Source organism: Notamacropus eugenii, chromosome 3, assembly GCF_028372415.1.
Source record: "Notamacropus eugenii isolate mMacEug1 chromosome 3, mMacEug1.pri_v2, whole genome shotgun sequence".
NCBI lineage: Eukaryota > Metazoa > Chordata > Mammalia > Diprotodontia > Macropodidae > Notamacropus > Notamacropus eugenii.
Genome location: NC_092874.1, coordinates 51,752,417 through 51,771,781, shown reverse-complemented (window position 1 = coordinate 51,771,781; position 19,365 = coordinate 51,752,417). Strand labels below are relative to the sequence as shown.

The window sequence follows — 19,365 nt, the reverse complement described above, 5'->3', positions numbered from 1 at the left end:
ATCTCTGTACAATTTTGAGGAGAATGCTCTCATCTATACCTCCATTGAGGATATCTTGGCTTCCTTTATCTCAGCTCAAATCTCATGCTGTAGAAGAAGCCTTTTCTGGGTCCACTCATTGCTGGTGCCTTCTCTAAAATTACCTATAGTTTACCATGTAAGGGCCTTCCATGTACACAGCTGTTTCCTTGTTATTTCTCCTGTTAGCCTGTGAGTTCCTCGAGGATGGGGACTGTTTTTGCCTTTCTTATATCCAACTAGGTGGCACAGTGGATGGAATACTAGATCTGAAGTCAGGAAGACTCTTCTTCCTGAGTTCAAATTCGGCTTCAGACACTTCTAGCTGTGTGACCTTGGGCAAGTCTCTTAACCTTGTTTGCCTCAGTTTCCTCATCTGTCAGATGAGCTGGAGAAGGAAATGGCAAAGCACTCCAGTATATTTGCCAAGGAAACCTCAAATGGGGTCATGAAGAGTCAGACATGACCGACAATGTCTCAACAGCAACAGAAACAGCATATCCCCAGAACTTAACGCAGTGAGTGGGACCCAATAGGCACTTGGTAAATTTTGTTTACCTGACTTTCAGATGTTTCCATCCACAGATAATAAATACTGTACTGATTGCAAAGCTCACAATAGGACCTCCTTAATAAAATTCATGAACTCTCAAAAGAGATCAGACTAACAACCCACGTAGGAAAAACCAAATGGATGGAAAATTGAGGGTGCTAGAGCCAGCTGGCTCATGAGAACCAGTTGTTAAATATTCAACGTGAGCATTTAGACTTTGGAAGTTGCCAAATGCTTCAAATCAGGCTTGAATTACTGTTTTGATGATTGTCTAGACTTAAGAAAGTGATAGAGGAAATGTTAATGATGCAATTTAACTTAAAAGTGTGTTGTTCATGCAATTTTTTTCCTAGTTGTTAAAAATTTACCAGCATACCCATGTGGAAAATGCCTGTTTTCCAGACTACGACATACATTTGGATGAGCAGTCTATTGATTTAGTCCATTGGCATTAGACAAGCACCATAGATGAGTGACGAACTGGGCAGAGAAGTAAGTGGGAAAAGGAGAACAGGTTGGATGGGATTGGAAACTTTGAGTAGCACTTTTAATGATCCTAAGCTGCTCCCTGAAACGAATGTACCCATCTCCTGAACAGCAATATTCTTTAGGCGTTGCTATATGACTAAGAATCATAGAACCCCACAATCTTGGAAGAATCAATACTGTGAGTGACAGAAAGTATAATGGAAAAATTCATGAGAAGCATAAGTAGACAGTGGCAAATTACTGGTGGTGACTTGTATGATTTAAAAGAAATCACCAAAGAAATGGAGTGTTGGTGGTCTCGGTGGGGAGAGCAAAAGATAAAGGGTGGGTGGCCCAAGTGATGCAACGGAGCCCACAAAATAGGAAAAAACTTCAAGGGAGGCATTTTTCTGGGGTCCTCTATGGGGCGTTTGTAGGATTGCCGTAGATAAGAGTTTCAGAGAATAACAGGATGTGTCTAGGTTCCAATCTGTAGCATGAATATTCAGTGTTCTGATAAGTGCTCTGTTGAATTATGACAGTATTTCTTTAAAGGCAGTTATAATTCTGAACATGGAGTCAGAGGACTTGAATGCAAATCCTGGCTACACCACTTACAGTACTATGTGAGACCCTGAACAATTACAATCACCTATTTGAGCCTCAGCTTTCTCATCTGTGAAATGGGAATAATATCTATATCACAGGATTGTTGTGAGACGCAACATCAAGTAATATAAAATAGGCAAATATTTAAGTTCTGTATGAATCTAAGTTATTCAGAATGTCCCTCACTTTTTAAGATTTTAGTAACGAAATATACACCAAGACTTTTGGGATTTGCTGTATAAATGCTAGCTATTATTAACCATTGGCCAGAGTTTCAGATGGCATTTATATTTTTTCCCCTGAAAGACCTCAGAATTTGGTTTCACAATTCCAAAGGACTCATGATGAAAAATGCTGCTCATTTGCAGAGGAAGAACTGACAGATTGAATTATACCATTTTTATTTTTGGTGGGGTTTTTTTGGTCTGTGTTTTCTTTCAGAACATGACTAATATGGAAATATGTTTTGCATGATTGCACATGTATAACCTATAGCAAATTGCTTACTGTCCCAAGGAGGAGGGGGAGAGGGAGAGAATTTGGAACTCAAAAAAAAAAAAGTATTTGGTCTTAATTTAGTTTAATTATCTTCATGAGCTTTTAGCAAAATTCATAATCCATCTTAACTACGAAGAAGACTTGCAATTCAAGCAACTCTGTCATTTTGATGATTCTCCAATCCATAGACCTAGCTGTAAATTTTAGAAAAGAAGGCAGAATGATTTTCTCCAACTTCTTTCAAAAGGAAATCCCAACAGATTTTTTCAGAATTTCTGAATGAATGAAAAAATTATTTACTAAATTCTTATCATGTGTTAACATCTGGAGATACAAAGAAAAGTGAGGCAGTCCATGCTCTCAGGGTACCCTTGTTATAATGGCAGAGACAACACATTGAAAGGTTTCAACTGTAATTCAGTTGAAAGAGTCCTGTGGTTCTTAGGGTACAATGGAAAAACAGATGGTAATACCTTTTTTTTTTTAAGGTTCTTTCTATTGATAAGGCTAAATCCACTTCTAATGGTGATCCATTTGACACTGCCAAGGACTTTGGTAGTGAGAACTTATTTTTCCAGGTCTTTAGTAGCAAAGGCTGTTAACAATAAGTCAGAAGCATTTCTAATCTTAAGTAGACCAGTGTTCTTGCTCAAAATGGAGGTGTTGGAAGATAGTTGTTTCAATATCTACAAACCCGTTATAACTTTTTTTGGTAAATTATATTTTTCCAAAACATGAATCTGCTAGGTAACTCAGTTTGATGTATGAAAATTAATCACATTTAAAAAGTGAGCTTCCTATTTCTACGCTTTCGCAATTTACATTTTAATTGCCCTTCAAGATGAAAACCTTTTTTATTAGAATATTTCTTGATGACAGCAGAGTTCTGAGTTGCTGAAATCTATTGCAGAGTAGACTGCCAAGATCTAGCTTCCCAACAGTCATAATGCAGCAGCTCTCTATGTCCCTGTGAGTCACGTTATTCTTTCGGGGACACCTTTCAAGGCTTACTTAGCTCTGCCATGATAATACAGAGCTAACTTAAAGGTTTTTGTTTAGGCACAGGAAGCTTCGGCCAACAACTACTGAGCTGAAGCTGCTGAATCTATTGACTCATGGTAGTATTTTGCACAAATGTTAACACATTATTGTCCAGGGTTTTTTTTAAAGATGTCATTCAATATTTCCTGAAGATATACACTGTCTTAAGAATCATATATGGATATGATACAAATTGCAAAAGACTACAACAAAAGATATTATTTATTTGGAGAATGTCATTTTATAAATTACACTCTATCCTCTCTAACCACCTACACAACTTCCTTGGAGCTCAGACCAGAAACCATCTCCTAAAGCAATTTCTCTGAGGTCTCCTTCTAGCTTTCCTCTCTGCATCTCTCTTCCAGTTTGGGAACCAAGAACCATGATATGATCAGCTCTATCATTGTTCCTGGGTAGGGTGTGTCAACCTACTCCCCTTTGGAACTACTCACTATACCTTAACTTTTAGGACCAAAGTGCCCTTCCCAGCCCCAGCTTCCCTCCACCATTAGAATGTAAAGTTCCTAAAGGAAAGGGATTGCTTTTGCTTTTTTACATTTGTTTCCCTAGCTCTTAAGCTAAGTGCTTGGAACTTAATAAGCACTTAATAAATACTTTTAAAATTTTTAATAAATACCTAATAAACACTTAATAAATACTTTTTATTCATTCATTTATAAATTCAGATAGTTTATATGTCAATGGAGTTTAAGTGAAAGAGAAATCTTAAATGGTCACAAAGTCAGCATATCAAAGGGCAAAGAGCCCTTGGATTTAGTCAATGAACCTGGGTTTGAATGTTGCTTCTTGATGAAATTCATTATTTTTCTAAGTCTCAGTTTCCTCAGTTGGAAAATGAAGGGGCTGAACTAGATAACTTCTAAGGTTGCTTTCAGTTCCAAATTAATGGATCCCATGATTCTATACCCCACGTCCCATTTTTGTCTTTGTGTGTATTAGAAATATGTTATGAGATAGACTAGGAAAGTCTTAATGACTTCACCATTTCTTTATATTCCCCAAAATTATATGAATAGATTAGAGTGTTAATCTTGAAAAATGGAAGTAATTTAATTGTAAGCGTTGGAACTTCATGGGTTGAATCATTAGGAAAATAAAGGATGAAAATGAGACAACAGAATACTCCAGTTTCATTTGACATAAACTGTTTTCTAGTTTATCAGGTCAACAACATAAATTTGGTGTGATTTTTTTACAAAATACTCCTAAATTGACATTAATAATCTGCAATTTAACATAATTCCACTTAATTTATTATTATTATAAGTCCATAGAGTTTTGGAGGTGGGAAAGAATTAACCCAGTTCAACTCTCTCTGTCTCTGTCTCTGTTTCTTTCTCTCTGTCTCTCTCTCTCTCTCTCTGTCTCTCTCTCCACCTCCCTCTCTCCCTCCTTCCCTCACCTTCCTGATGTTCTAACCGCTGGGTTACCTTGCTGCTTAGGGAGAGGCTACCCCTCTGAAGAATCAGAGTCGATTTTCTGTAAGAGGTGGACCTTCAACTGAACTTAAAAGGGAATGAAGAGATTGGGTGAGTCAATAAGAGGGGAGGGAGTATATTCCAGGAACAGGGTGGGGAGGATGAGGGGGAAGAAAGAGCCTAATACAATTGTCCTTCTAAAACTGCAAAGACAGACAGAGGTAGTGCTGAAATCGGGGGCTGTTTTTCATGTCATCTTCAGGGGGAAAATACAAATTAAGGAAAGCAAAATAATACTATAATAAGGGCATTTGAACAGGATATAACATGGTTTGAAAGCAGAGATATAAAGGGATTTCCTGACATGGACTAAAAAATGCCAAACTACCAGCAGGATGAGCAGAAGTTTTTCTTGTTCTCCCAAACTTTTCTGAGCACTTGTTCCAAGTCCAGTCCAGCCAATCGGAGGAGATATCTGGAAACACAAGCAGCAGAGGCTTTCATTTACAAGGGATCGTCGACAATTCTTTCCCAAGTGCTTGAAGAAATTCTGTAATTTCCATGAAATACAAAGACAGTATGTGGTTTGCATGGTTTGTCAATTTGAGCATAGATGATATCGTAGGCAAGAAAACAATTCAATCTGAAATGTCTTTGAATCTTGTATTCCTGATACACTGAATGCTAAAGTCCAGTGAGAGAGAGGGCGTATTTTATGGTTGGGGAGGGGGGAGTTTAATAGATGAATATTTATTACAAAAATTTTAATTTATAGAATTTTGAGTAATTATTAGTTACCAAGGACCTGAGTTCCAATCACAGTTATGGCACTTAGTCTCTCAACTGATCTGGGCCTCAGTTTCTTCATTTGTAAAATGAAAGAATTAGTCATGATGGTCTCTAAGGGTCTTTTCCAGTTCTATGATCTTATAATACAGTGGGATCTGTCATTTCACTGGTGCAGGGAACTGCCAGTGCGAAAATTTCCCTCTACTAAGGCATATCTCCCCCCCTTCTGTAGTCTACAGCCTGCGGACCCTGAGAGGTCAAGTCACTTATCCAGGGTCACACAGTCAGTACCAGACAGAATTGGAACCCAGATCCTCCTGACTTTGATGAGGCTGAATTTCCTGTATGACACGCTGATTCTCCTTCAACAATTTCATATTTTTCTTAACCTTTCCATGAAAAATTTAAAAAATTTTCTTAAAACGATTTCCCATAATAATGATATCTATGCAGTTTCATACCCTGATTTACTGTACGTAGTCTCTCTCCTGTTGATCAGTCAAAAACCATTTAAGTGCCTGCTATGTGCCAGGCATGGGGCATACAGATGCCAAAATGAGGCAGTCCTGGCCTCCATTACATTCTACTAGATCTTTTCATTTATCTTATGTCTTGTGTTTCTAATGGAAGTTTTTAGCAAATGTAGTGGTGATCTTCCCAGATTAAATAGCATTTTAAAGCCCAGTATAGGAATTTTCTATAAGATAAAAGAGGTAGTTCGATGGTAAATTTGCCTCTGATTCTAACTCTAATTGCAGCCCTGGTGCTGGACCTGGAAAGGGGAAAACCTGAGTTCAAATTTGACTTCAGATACTTACTAGCCAAATCTGTGACTTTGGGTAAGTCATTTACCTTTATTGATCTCAGTTTCTCCATCTGTAAAATGGGGATATTAGCACCTATCTCTTCCAGGACTGTTGTGAGGACAAAATGAGATATTTAGAAAGTGCTTTGCAAGCCTTAAAAAGTTATGTAAATGCTAACTACTTCTACTACTACAATTATTATTATTATTAAAAGTAGTTATTATAAGTTGCTTTGGAGAAGATTAAATACTTAGGAAAACTGAGGTCCATTCAAAGACTATCTGAACTAGAGGCTTTGTGTGTAGTTAAATCCAAGAGCTTCAGTTCATGGTGTAAGTGCGATACAGGGGAAAGGGTGAAGAAATGAAAGATATATTTATTTATTTACTTTTCAAGTGTTGCAAACTAACCAAGCTGGATTTTTTTGTTTTGTTTTCATTTGTTTTTGAAGATGAGTTGGCTCCTGCAGAAACTCTGGGGTTGTCATTTTTCCAAGAGGAAATGAGATAGAGATCTGTGCTAGCCCATCCATGTCACTGCCCAGGTGTGTACCTAGGTAATTGAATCACATGTCACAGAGTCATAGCCAAGATGCCACCTAAGAACAAGAGAAGGGCATTTGACTACTGGCCACTAGATCTTGTACCTGTTGAGAATACCAGTGTTGGGAGATTTATCTGTCAGTAATCATGGGGCTAGCTAATTAATAAGCCTTCCCTAGGAATTAAGCCATGAGAGCCAGGCACTTGGAGGACTGGTTGCTTTGTCTACACTTCTGACAATCAAGAGTGAATCAAAGTCCGTCCTTATAATATTTGCTTCCTAGTCATGGGTTTTTTTTTGGCCTCGAGATTTCATCAGGAGAGAACTGCCCATGTGGAAACTTCCTGCCCAGTTGAAGCTCAGCAACTTACAGAATTAGAAAGTTGCCAGAGGCACTGGGGCATTGCATGACTTAACTAGCTAACATGCTAACTAAGGTCCAAACTTACTCCAAAGCCAATCCTGTATCAACTAGACTAGTAGACTTTAAAGGGGGATCCAAGCTGTAGGGTGACCAAAGGAGGCTCTCACCTGATCCCCCCTCCCTAAAAGAGGGGATGTGATCAACCAATCAGAGTGTGGGATGATGGATCACATCCAACCCTTCCTGTGCTATCAAATCCTCAGGTTGGTCTCTGTTGAAACCTTACCTGCATTTATCTCCCAAGATACCCCTTCCCTCTTTGTAGATCCTTCATATAATTATAAATGAATGTCTACCTAGGCATTCACAGCAGCAACTATTCCACTGGGGAAATTATCCTCCCACATTCCAACACATTCCTTATGCCACAGAGGACCTTGTGGAAAGGCTGGAAATATGACCAGTGGGGAGGGGAACTCTGAGTTCTGGGCAGTCTCCCCTCAGAGCTGGGGGTTTCATCTTTGAGATCCTCACCTTGCATGTCTAATAAGTTGCAGAATATTATCCATATTATCTTCACTATATCCCATAATTCTGTTGTCTTCTCTCTATCCATCCAGATCTTACCTAGGTCAAGCCATCATCACTTCTTGCTGAGACTATTATAGTAACCTCCTAATTGGTCTCTCTGCCTCCATTCTTTCCCCTTCTCCAATTGATTCTCCACACAGCTGTCAAAATCCTTTTCCTAAAGCACAGATATGACCATGTCACTCCCCTCATTCAATAAGCTCCAGTGGCTTCCTAGTGACTCTAGTAATATTAAACATTACTTCATCTTTATTACATCACTTAAAATTTTCTATTTTGTGTAATTATGCATGTAATTATTAGTATAGTAATATATATTTATAATTTATAAGTTAGTAAATATACACATATTGGATTGCATGCTCAAAGTTTTTTTTTTCCTTATAGGGGCTCATCATCAAAAAAGTTTGGAGATCATTGCATGATACCACACTGCTTCTTTCTAAGGTAAACCTGAGTCTAAACCATAATCACAAAATCACATAAAATCTGAGTGGCAAAGGACCTCAAACATCATCTAGTATTCTGATAGCCTAGCACAGTGTCTTGAAAACCAAAGGAACTTAATATATTTGTCTAATTGAATTGAATTCACTGGGTGAATTGGGGGAGTATCTGGGACAAGAGAAGTCCTCCATTGTTTATCCATGTGTTTCTAGTGATCTGTTCAGATATCTTCCTTCCTTCATTCAAAGCCAGTTCCAGTTTCTCATTCAAAAACAAGAATAGTTCAGACATCCAGCTATTTACCCATAATTTGGGCATGTACTTCAACGTGCTCATGTACATTAGGCTGTTTCCAAAAGGAATTGTTTATCCATGCTAATTAACCACAGTGATCTTGACAAAACAATCCACCATGAGAAAGTCTGGGGGATTTGGGAAAGGGCTGGTAAAACAAGATCCTTGAAATGTTGACTAAGATGATGAGTGCCATGATGCAACGAAATGCATAGGAGAATAATATTATGCAAGTCACTTTAATGTAAATATTTTATTACATAGTTCAATAATAGTTTGTTCTTATTTACTCATCTTCATTTGAGGATCTCAAACATCATAATATCCTTAGAAAGTAATTTCATCAGCATTAAAAAATTGGCATTATTAAAAAGGGAAACTTTCCCTTCCATTCCTTTCCCCTCTCCTACTACCCCTCTGCTCCTCTCCCCTTCCCTTCCATCCCCTCCTCTCTTGTCTTCTCTGCTCTCCTCTTCTTTCCTCTCCTCTCCTGTTCTCTTCTCTCCCTCTTTCTCTTCTCTCCCCTCTCCTTTTCCCTCTCCTCTCCCCCTCCTCTCCTCTTCTCTACTCTCTTGTTCTCTTCTCTCCTTTCTACTTTTTTTCCCCTCCTCTTTCCTCCCTTCCTCTCTCCTCTTCACTTTCTTCTCCTCTCTTCTCCTCTATCCTCTTTTCTCCTCTCCTCTCCTTTTCTCTTCTCTGTTCCTCTCATTATTCTCTCTCCTCTTCTCTCCTCTCCTCCCCTTTTACTCTTCTCCTTCTCCCCAATCTCCCATTTAACACTGAGGTTGCTATAGGTTATAACTCTGCCCTAGTTCTCATTTCACAGAATCTGAGAGCTGGGAGGGACCTCAGACACTCTCTAGTGTAACCCACACCTAAAAAGAATCCCCACTACCACCTGCCCAATGAATGGTTATTCAGCTTCTATTTGCCAAGCTCAATGGAGGAGGAATCTTCTTGAGAAGCTCCATTACCCTTTTGGACAGCTCCACGTTGGGGAAAGTCTTTTCTGACTAATTTGCCTCTTTATAATTTCCATCTTTTGCTTCTGGAATTGCCTTCTGGGGATGAAACAAAAGAAGTACAACTTTTCCTTGACATGACCTTTCAAATATCTGAAGATAATTATCGTATTCCACCAGTCTTCTCTTCTCCAAGGGAAACACCCCCAGTTCCCTCAGATGTTCCTCAGATGATATGGATCCAAGGCCCTTCCCCATTCTGGTTGCCTCTCCTCTAGATGCTTTCCAGCTTATCCTTGTCTTAAATTGGAGTACCCAGGACTGAATAGAATATTTCATATAAGACCTGATGAGGGCAGAGTACAATGTGGTTATCACCCTCTTACTCCTTACTATTCCTCCCTTAATGTAGTCCAAGAACCTGTGAGTCTTTTGGATTGCTACATCACTCTACTGATTCATAATGAGACAATACACTTAAAGTCCCAAATTTTTGTTTCAGACAAACCACTGTCTTACCATGCCTTCATCACTGTATACTTATAAAGTTGATTGCTTGTACCCAAGTACAAGACTTTCCATTTATCTCTAATGAATTTAATCCTCTTAGATTCAACCCAATGTTCTGGTCAGTCAGGATATTTTTGGATGTTGATTCTATCATCCAGAATGTTTAAGCAATCCCTCCCAACTATGTATCATCCACAAGTTTGATGAATGTGCCATCTGTCTTTATTCAAATTATTAACAAAAATGTTAAGTGAACAAGGATCTGTGGTATCATGATTGGCCCTTTATCTATGCTTTACACCCTAGCCCCTCCCCCAATTTTCACTATTGATGTGAGGGATGAAAATGGCAGTAAGGGAATGCACAATTGTTCATTTGGGTAGAGAACCAGCAGGAGAAGGGATCTGTGCTTTGCTGCAGGAAGCCTGCTATGGTGTAGCTCAGTTTGGAGGTATGATGCAGGGTGGGGAACACATCAAGCTATAACACGGAGACTTATAGGATCATAGGTTGAGAACTGGAAAAGACCTTATAGGTCATGTAGTATAGTACATACATTTTACAGATGAGGAAATTGGGATCTTAGCAATGGTCTCACCTCTCAGGAAATCTTCAGCATATATGTAGCCTTACTTTGGAGGCACAAGAATCCCCAAATTCCCAGCCTCCCACAGCTTCTCTTCAAAATATTTGCACCTGTTTTAGAGCGAAACTTGTGGAAACTGGGAATTTCTTGTGTCTGAAAAGCAGAGCTACATATAGAAGAACCATGCCCTAGCAGCACAGAAGAGAGTTTGACTACAGCACCAGATAACCAGCTCTCAGAGGCCACCTCCCCCAACATTTCTTGAAGGGTAAGGCAAAGGGTTCTCCACTCTTCCCCCACCCCCAACATTGGTCCTGGCCCTTAAACAGCTTGGTGGAAATCCTCATATTACTCACTCCTTTGGGAGCCCTGAAGATAAAGAGACTATCAGGTGAAAGGCTAACATGAAGCCACTACAAGCTATTAGAAATTAATAAATGATTATTAATCTGTATTGATGACTTATTTTGGCATAGATTAACTTATTAGTGAGTCATTTAGCAGAGCTTTGAGGCATTTAGATGGAACAATGTAAATTTTGGAGTAGGAAATAATAATATCATTCATAATTATGACACCGAAGATGATATATCACATTTTGATCACACTTTGTGGTTTATAAGGGTTTATGGTTTATATATTAAGCTTTCCTTACAACATCTTAGTGAGGCTGGATGTAAAAGTAACATCATCTCCATTTTACAAATAGGAAAACTGAGGTTCTGTGAAGTTGAATGATTTCCTCATGATCACATGGCTATTAAGTATGGCAGCAGAGATTTAAAACAAGCAAATTTTTTTTCTTGGTCAGAGCATCTATGACATGGAGGGAGAGGACAGAATTTCTGCAATTTTTTTGAAATAGGGAACTGTCTGGTGAAGTTGGTACCTGTACTAAGAGGTTAGTTGACTTATCCAAGGTATAAGAGACTGACCATTATACTATGATGATTATCAACATGGAATATTAGGAAGGAAGTCATGGGTGGGCCTTAGACAATACAGAAGCATTAGAAGGGAGGAGTGGGCCAGAAAAAGATACAAAGAGATCCCAAAGGCTTCATCTGCTTTAAATCCTTTGGCCTTTACTGATTATGGATAGATATCATTTCATGAAATGAGCTGCAGATGGCTGGGCTTTTTCTTTAGAGACATTGTCTTGACAAGAAGGATTTTTTTTTCAAGAAGGAAATTGACACTATAGAACTGTAAATAATAGTGGCAGGATTACTAACTGGAGACTTTAGAAAATAGTTACTGAAAGATGACTGTAGATAAGGAGACAAAACTTGGCAAAAAGATCTTCCAGTCTTTCATTTCATAAAATCAAAAGGTAATGGGGTGGATTTACATGGTTGTGCCATTTAGTTAAAATATCACAAAAAAATTTACATAGGAGATTAAGAACCCACAGGTATGTAGGTCTGGCAAGAGGTTACTTGACAGAGCAGCTTTGGAGTCAGGAAAAACGTGTATTCTAATATACTACCTGTAGAAACCCTAGGGAAATCACCTACTATCTCAGGGATGCTGGCATCTCTTCCAAGTGAGTGGCTTGATTTGCATTGGTGAAGGGAGTTTGCAACAATGGAAACTGAAATAACCATAGGGATAAAAAAATGGCCTAGCATAAATACACTATTTCGTTTCATCATTAGTAGAGGATTTTATGATTCCATTCTGCTCCCTTCTGCCCCCCTCCTTTTAGGTAGATTTCAAGGTGACTGAAAGCTAGTCATAGTACAGTCTCAAAAGAAGTCATTGGTCAGAACACCCCAAATTCCTTCCAGGTCTCTCCAGAGTTTCGGGTATTTTCACAAGCATTCCCTAGGCCAGGATATTGTTATTTTTCTCTGTTCTTGAGAACCGGTGGGACCTCAAAACATTTGAGTTCTTCACAAGCCAGGGCAGTCCAAGGCTGGACACGACTATCCTAAGCTATAGACAACAGCCACTCCCAATCTGGCAGACTCGGAGGTCTTCAAGAAAAGACCGCCCCAATTTTCAGCCAGATACCGAATCCCCCAATTCCTCTAAAGCAGAGGTTCTTAACCTTTTCTGTGCCCTGGATCCCTTTGGCAGTCCGCTAAAGCCTATGGATACTTTCTCAGAATAATATTTTTAAATAAATAAAATGCACAGGACCACAAAGGAAACTAATTATAATGAAATTCAGGTATCAAAATTAAAAAAATAACCTTCAAAGACCTCAGGTTAAGAACCTCTGTCCTAAAGAATTAAGGAACATTAGCTTCTGTTTCTGGCTTAATGAAAGAAGAGGAAGGTGGGAGCCATGGACTTTTACTTTCTTGATTTCCGTTCCAAAAAGGGGGTTTTGTGTTTGTCGTTGCTCAGATAATCAGAACCCAGGGAGAACTTTCCGTTCTGGCTCACAAAAAGGAGGCATGGCACGCGGAACAGCCCCGTAAGGTCTGCCAAGCCCAGGCCCCCAAGTGCAAAGAATGGCCCGAGAATTCGATTCACTGAAAACTTTGACAGGCACAGGCTTCCTCGCAGCGAGCCCCTGCATTCAGAAGCAGCTTCTCGGAGGGCTGTTCCCTGTCTGCTACTTTGTAACCACCGTAAAGAGCAGGATTTTTAAACATGAAAATGAAGAGAAGGGAAGAAAAGGAGAGTCTCCCGGGCTGCCAACTCCTATTCATTCCTCCCAACACCATATGGGACTATTCTCCTGCGAGTCCCGGCTCTTTCTTCGGCTAAAGCAAAGGCAACCAAGCCTGTCCCGCCCCAGAGCGAGCCCCACTCTTTGTGCCGGAGCTCGGCTCTCCCCGGCACCAAGTCTCCTCCGCCCCCCGCAGCCCCCCTCCGCCCTCGAGTGGACAGCGGCCAGCTCCTTTTCGCCGGGAAGCGGGTACAGCGATTGGGCGACGATCCCTTAGCCCGCAAGTTCCGCGTCGGTTTCAAGGCTCCTCCCTCCGAGTGAAAGACAGACTCCGGGGCGCCTGGAAACCGGTCGGGGAGAGGGAGAGGGAGCCCAGTTGAGGGATTGACACAAATGGTCAGGCGGCGGCGGCGCAGGCGGAGGCGGAGGCGGAGGCAGAGGTGCGCTCTCGCCGGGGCCCGGGACGCCGGAGCTGCGCCGGACGAGCCGGCACTCGGGGCTGTCCCCGGCTCGCCCCCCGCCGGCGCTTCATGAGTCGCAGGTTTCCGCGGCGCCGGCGCCGGCTGCGGGACGCGGAGCGAGCGCGGGACGAGCAGGGCAGCGGCAGCTCGGGCGGAGCGGCGCCCGGGACGGGGCCGACCCAGCATGGCTGAGCGGGGGGCGCCCGGGGCGGCGGCGGTCGGCGGCCGGGGCCGGCAACTTCGCGCGGCGCCGCGGGGGCCGCCGCTGCCTCTGCCGCTGCTGCTGCTGCTGCTGCTGCCGCCGCCGTCGCTGCCGTCGGGGGTCCGCGCGCAGGCGGCCGGGCAGGGGCAGGGGCCGGGGCCGGGGCCCGGGCCGGGGCAGCCGCCGCCGCCGCCGCCGCCTCCCCCGCCGCAGCCGCAGGCGCAGGCGGCCGGGCAGCAGTACCACGGCGAGCGCGGCATCTCCATCCCGGACCACGGCTACTGCCAGCCCATCTCCATCCCGCTGTGCACCGACATCGCCTACAACCAGACCATCATGCCCAACCTGCTGGGCCACACGAACCAGGAGGACGCCGGGCTCGAGGTGCACCAGTTCTACCCGCTGGTGAAGGTGCAGTGCTCGGCCGAGCTCAAGTTCTTCCTGTGCTCCATGTACGCGCCCGTGTGCACCGTCCTGGAGCAGGCGCTGCCGCCCTGCCGCTCCCTCTGCGAGCGGGCCCGCCAGGGCTGCGAGGCGCTCATGAACAAGTTCGGCTTCCAGTGGCCCGACACGCTGCGCTGCGAGAAGTTCCCGGTGCACGGCGCCGGCGAGCTCTGCGTGGGCCAGAACACGTCGGACAAGGGCACCCCGACGCCCTCGCTGCTCCCCGAGTTCTGGACCAGCAACCCGCAGCACGGGGGCGCGGGGGGCCGCGGAGGGGGCGCCTCGGCCCCGGAGCGGGGCAAGTTCTCGTGCCCGCGGGCGCTGAAGGTGCCCTCCTACCTCAACTACCACTTCCTGGGGGAGAAGGACTGCGGCGCCCCCTGCGAGCCCAGCAAGGTGTACGGACTCATGTACTTCGGGCCCGAGGAGCTGCGCTTCTCGCGCACCTGGATCGGCATCTGGTCCGTGCTCTGCTGCGCCTCCACGCTCTTCACCGTGCTCACCTACCTGGTGGACATGCGGAGGTTCAGCTACCCGGAGCGGCCCATCATCTTCCTCTCGGGCTGCTACACGGCCGTGGCCGTGGCCTACATCGCCGGCTTCCTGCTGGAGGACCGGGTGGTCTGCAATGAGAAGTTCGCCGAGGATGGGGCCCGCACGGTGGCCCAGGGCACCAAGAAGGAGGGCTGCACCATCCTCTTCATGATGCTCTATTTCTTCAGCATGGCCAGCTCCATCTGGTGGGTGATCCTTTCCCTCACCTGGTTCCTGGCAGCGGGGATGAAGTGGGGCCACGAGGCCATCGAAGCCAACTCGCAGTACTTCCACCTGGCAGCATGGGCAGTGCCGGCCATTAAGACCATCACCATCCTGGCGCTGGGGCAGGTGGATGGAGATATCCTCAGTGGGGTGTGCTTCGTGGGGCTGAACAACGTGGATGCCCTGAGGGGCTTCGTTCTGGCGCCCCTCTTTGTCTATCTCTTCATTGGCACCTCCTTTCTCCTGGCTGGCTTCGTGTCCCTGTTCCGCATCCGAACCATCATGAAACACGATGGCACCAAGACCGAGAAGCTGGAGAAGCTCATGGTCCGCATTGGAGTCTTCAGCGTCCTCTACACCGTGCCTGCGACCATCGTCATCGCCTGCTACTTTTACGAGCAAGCCTTCCGAGAACAGTGGGAGCGCAGCTGGGTGGCCCAGAGCTGCAAGAGCTATGCCATCCCGTGCCCTCATCACCAGGGCGGTGGGGGGGCCCCTCCCCACCCACCCATGACCCCTGACTTCACAGTCTTCATGATCAAGTACCTCATGACATTGATTGTGGGTATCACCTCTGGGTTCTGGATCTGGTCCGGCAAGACCCTCAACTCTTGGAGAAAGTTCTATACCAGACTTACCAACAGCAAACAGGGGGAAACCACCGTCTGAGAGAGAAACATCCATCCCAACTCCAACCAAAAGCCATTTCCAGTTTCCTCTCCTTTCCTGTCCCTGAAAAGGTGACTCCATAGAATTTATTCCTCTTGTTTGACTCTGGCTCCTTCCAGCCATGCTTCCTCTCACACACATTTTAAAAAACAAAAACAAAATCCTTCAAACCTCTAGAACCGTCCCTGGAAGCAAGCAAACAAGGGGACTTAACTAAGATTTGGGACATAATACGGACACCTCACTCTCTGGTACCAAGACGTTATGGTTTTATGATTGTAAATAGCCTGTGTAAGATTTTTGTAAGTATATTTGTATTTAAATGATGGAAAATCACATTTTTAATTATTTAGGGATTTTTAACCATTCCCAGATTTTCTTCCTCGAGTTTTTTTTCCCTCCAAGTATTCCAAAAAGAAAAGGGGGAAAACCCATTTCCCTTCTTCACACAGGTTTTTTAAGAGCCATCTGCTCAGGGTTGAGCAGAGAAGTCTTGATTTTGTTGCCATGTCTGACAATTCTCCCCTCCTTTCCCTCTGACCCCACTCCTCCTTTCTGAAGTGGGGTGGGGGAACTCAGATCTCTTCCAGCCTTCCAAACCCTGCACTGGGAGCCCTGCCAGGCCCAATTCCACCCTCCCCTGGGGGCAGATTCTGAAGTCTTGTCTTTTTACTTTATAAACCTGAATTTTCTATGTGAACTGTGCTCAGGGCTCACCAGGAACCTGGCAAATGAGGGTGCTGATAGTCTTCAGCTTTCCACCACAACCCACCTCTCATTCCCAGGCACTTAACCTGGTTTGAGGGTGAATAGAATGTAAATTCCAAGCTTGTTTTGCAGTCTACTTTTTCATGGATGAACTCATTTTTTTTTCCTGAGTGTGTAAAATCTGAAATAGATTTGGCCAACCTCATGGAAAAAAATGTGGTGACTGAGCTTTCAGAAGAGGCATCATACTTTGTGTGGGTTGGAAGAGACTGAAAATGGTGGTTTGAAAATGTTAATTTCAATTGTAGACTCATTCTTGGCAGTCTGCCTCCTGAATTGAAACAGTTTAAGTGTTTGTATTCGACTCTTCTGTAAACAAAACAGTTGAGATCACCTGGAAATCTTTATTGGAAAATTGATATTTATTGTCATTAAGAGGACAACAAAATATAAACCGAATCAGAAAACTTAAGAGGTTCAAGAAAATGGGCTTTCTCACAGTATATTATTATAGTCACTTTTTGAAATCAATTTATGAACTAATTAATAATTAGTCTTATAACTGCAGGACTCTTTAAGCAAACAAACAAAATGCTGTATGTTTTTAACCTATTCTTGTTATTAAGAAACTAAGACTGAGGAGTCTTGGGTGGGGGAAGGAGGAAAGACAGTTCCTTCCTCTGATGAGGAACCTGAGAAGATTCTGGAGGCTGAGGAGTGTCAGTGATTGATGGATTTATTCCCTCAATAAAATAATATTGCAGTGGGAGAAAAGAGACCCAGGTTCTGCCATCTTAAAATCTTGTGTGTTTCTCCTTCCCCACAGATTTGAACTTCCAAAAAAAATACGATCAAGTCATATTTTCTGTGAGTTTGTGTGGAAGGAAAGGAGGAGAAATGCAGCTGTCCTGATAGCATTGTTTTAAACTTTCAGAATATATCATAAAGCCTTTACTTAAGATCCTAAATTAATCTGTGGCCATCATAACCCTAACATGCAAAGGTTTCTTTCTTTTTTAAAAAAAATTTGGTATGCATTTATTCTGTTCACTATCACAAGATCATCTATATTTATAGAGGAATAGAAGTTTATATATATCAAATACCATATTTTTAATTTCGCAAATAAAAAATTGAGGTTTTGTATAAAATGCTATGGTCTTTGTGCCTCACAGGAATAGAGCTTGTACCATTTGCTGTCTTTACATTTTATAAGGGTCTCATAAGCCCGTCCTACTGTATGAGGAATTCAGCCCAGGGATTCATGAAACAGGTTTGCTACTTTAACGTTTAGGCTGGATCAAATAAATCTGTCTGTCCAAAGAACTACGGTGATCATATTCAGGATCTCTGTTGTGGTTGGTATCACTGAACTCAAGAAAAGAGCTGTTTTTATAAAAAAAGAAAATAGAAATTTGTAAAGATGTTGTTCAGAGAGTTTATGATTTCATTATGGAAAAAAACAGGCGCTACTATGAACAATTTTACATGACTATTTTTTTAATACTTTTGTTTATAGGTCATTAATTACCTTTGTCATAATATTTATGAGATCAATTTCTCTCTCCAGTTATGAATATGCAGGAACAATCAATGAAATATGGTTTTAAGCATTTTATACTGCAATTAGATATATAACTTTTTTAAAAAATTAAATGAAAAGCTTTTGAAGCTTCCAAATTTATCTCTTCCAAGGAACCTTTATGGCAGTCTCCAGCAGAACTCTTTATATGATTGGCTCAAAGAGTTTTGATTTTTTTATTAAAGAAATTTTGAGCCTTTTTTTAGTTTACTATATACATACAGAGGTTATTGAACATTTTATAATATGGAAATAAGGACAGATTTATCATCTAAACTATAAACAAAAAAATGGAAATTTTAAAACCTAGAATAGCTCTGTTTAAAAGAAGAAAGAAAAAAAGAACCTGTTACTCTAGAGATTCAGTACTTCTTTTGTGACATTTATTTACATTGCAATGTTTTTGATCAGTCACAGTGGACTAAAATGAACATCTATATATTACAATTATATTTTGGTTAGAAAGGAATTGAAACAACTGTTTTTGTTATTCAGCCTTTAAGGAAATTGAAAATATTTTCCCCATTGGGAAAAGTAAATATTTATAGAGTAAGATTTTAGGTAGCATTTGTATTGTCATTCACAAATATTTCTCCCCCACCCTTGTTAAATTGCTCTAAGTAAATAAAGTGGCTATTTGAAGAATCCTTCTGCAAAGACATGGAAAAATCAACAGCTCTAAACAATCGCAAAAAGATATCTCTTAGGACACTAGGTAATTCAAGGAGGCCGTTTCCAAAAATTTGATTTGAAGACCTGACTTATTTATTTCTGAAAAGTTGTACCAGGTTTTACATAAGGAATGAATATTAGGATGTTACTTAGGGTGGTCAGGATGGTTTGATAGTGAGCCTGATGCAGAAGGGTTTTATAAGCAGCTAGGTTTATATGCTTGTAGAAGGTCTTTTAAAATCATCACCAGGCTCTGTTATTGGAGTTCAAGTGATTTAATACTGAAAGTTTAAAAAAAAGATGGTTTTATATTGATTGCCAATCCAAGGTGCCTCAAAGACCGTAGAGCCATTGGCAATAGTATCACAGTAGATACAGGGCCACATTGGTGTTCCCCTGACAATCCTTATTTTCTATATAATTTAACTTGTTCTCTTTTTATTATTAATAACAATTGTCAATTCGAGTCATTTCTCCCTGCCACCCCCAGCTTCCTTGATTTAGCTATTGGGATGAGTGTGTATATATGCATTAAAGAGAACCCTCTGATGCTTTAAAAAGAAAAACAAATATTTAATACCACTTACATTTTGTAGCCCCCTAGGGTCATATTCTTAATTTGAGAGAGTACTTCCCCAGATCAGCCCTTGTAAGATGGATAAGCAGGGGCTGAAGCAAATCTTTCAGTCAGTTCTGTGGCAATCACTCGTCAAGCAGTTTACAT

General features: G+C 42.1%; 1 protein-coding gene and 1 long non-coding RNA gene across 2 annotated transcripts; both read left to right on the top strand.

Annotated features, from left to right (window-relative positions):
* Positions 1 to 4,577: 4,577 nt before the first annotated feature.
* Positions 4,578 to 8,336, top strand: LOC140532725 (uncharacterized). The gene is made up of 4 exons (XR_011976648.1): positions 4,578 to 4,740; positions 6,177 to 6,257; positions 6,676 to 6,768; positions 8,110 to 8,336. It is a non-coding gene; the product is annotated as an uncharacterized lncRNA (long non-coding RNA).
* A 5,323-nt stretch (positions 8,337 to 13,659) lies between these two features.
* FZD1 (frizzled class receptor 1) lies at positions 13,660 to 18,614 on the top strand. The gene has a single exon (XM_072651518.1). The coding sequence runs from the start codon at positions 13,790 to 13,792 to the stop codon at positions 15,677 to 15,679; it is 1,890 nt and encodes a 629-aa protein (XP_072507619.1). The 5' UTR covers positions 13,660 to 13,789; the 3' UTR covers positions 15,680 to 18,614.
* The last annotated feature ends 751 nt before the right edge of the window (positions 18,615 to 19,365 follow it).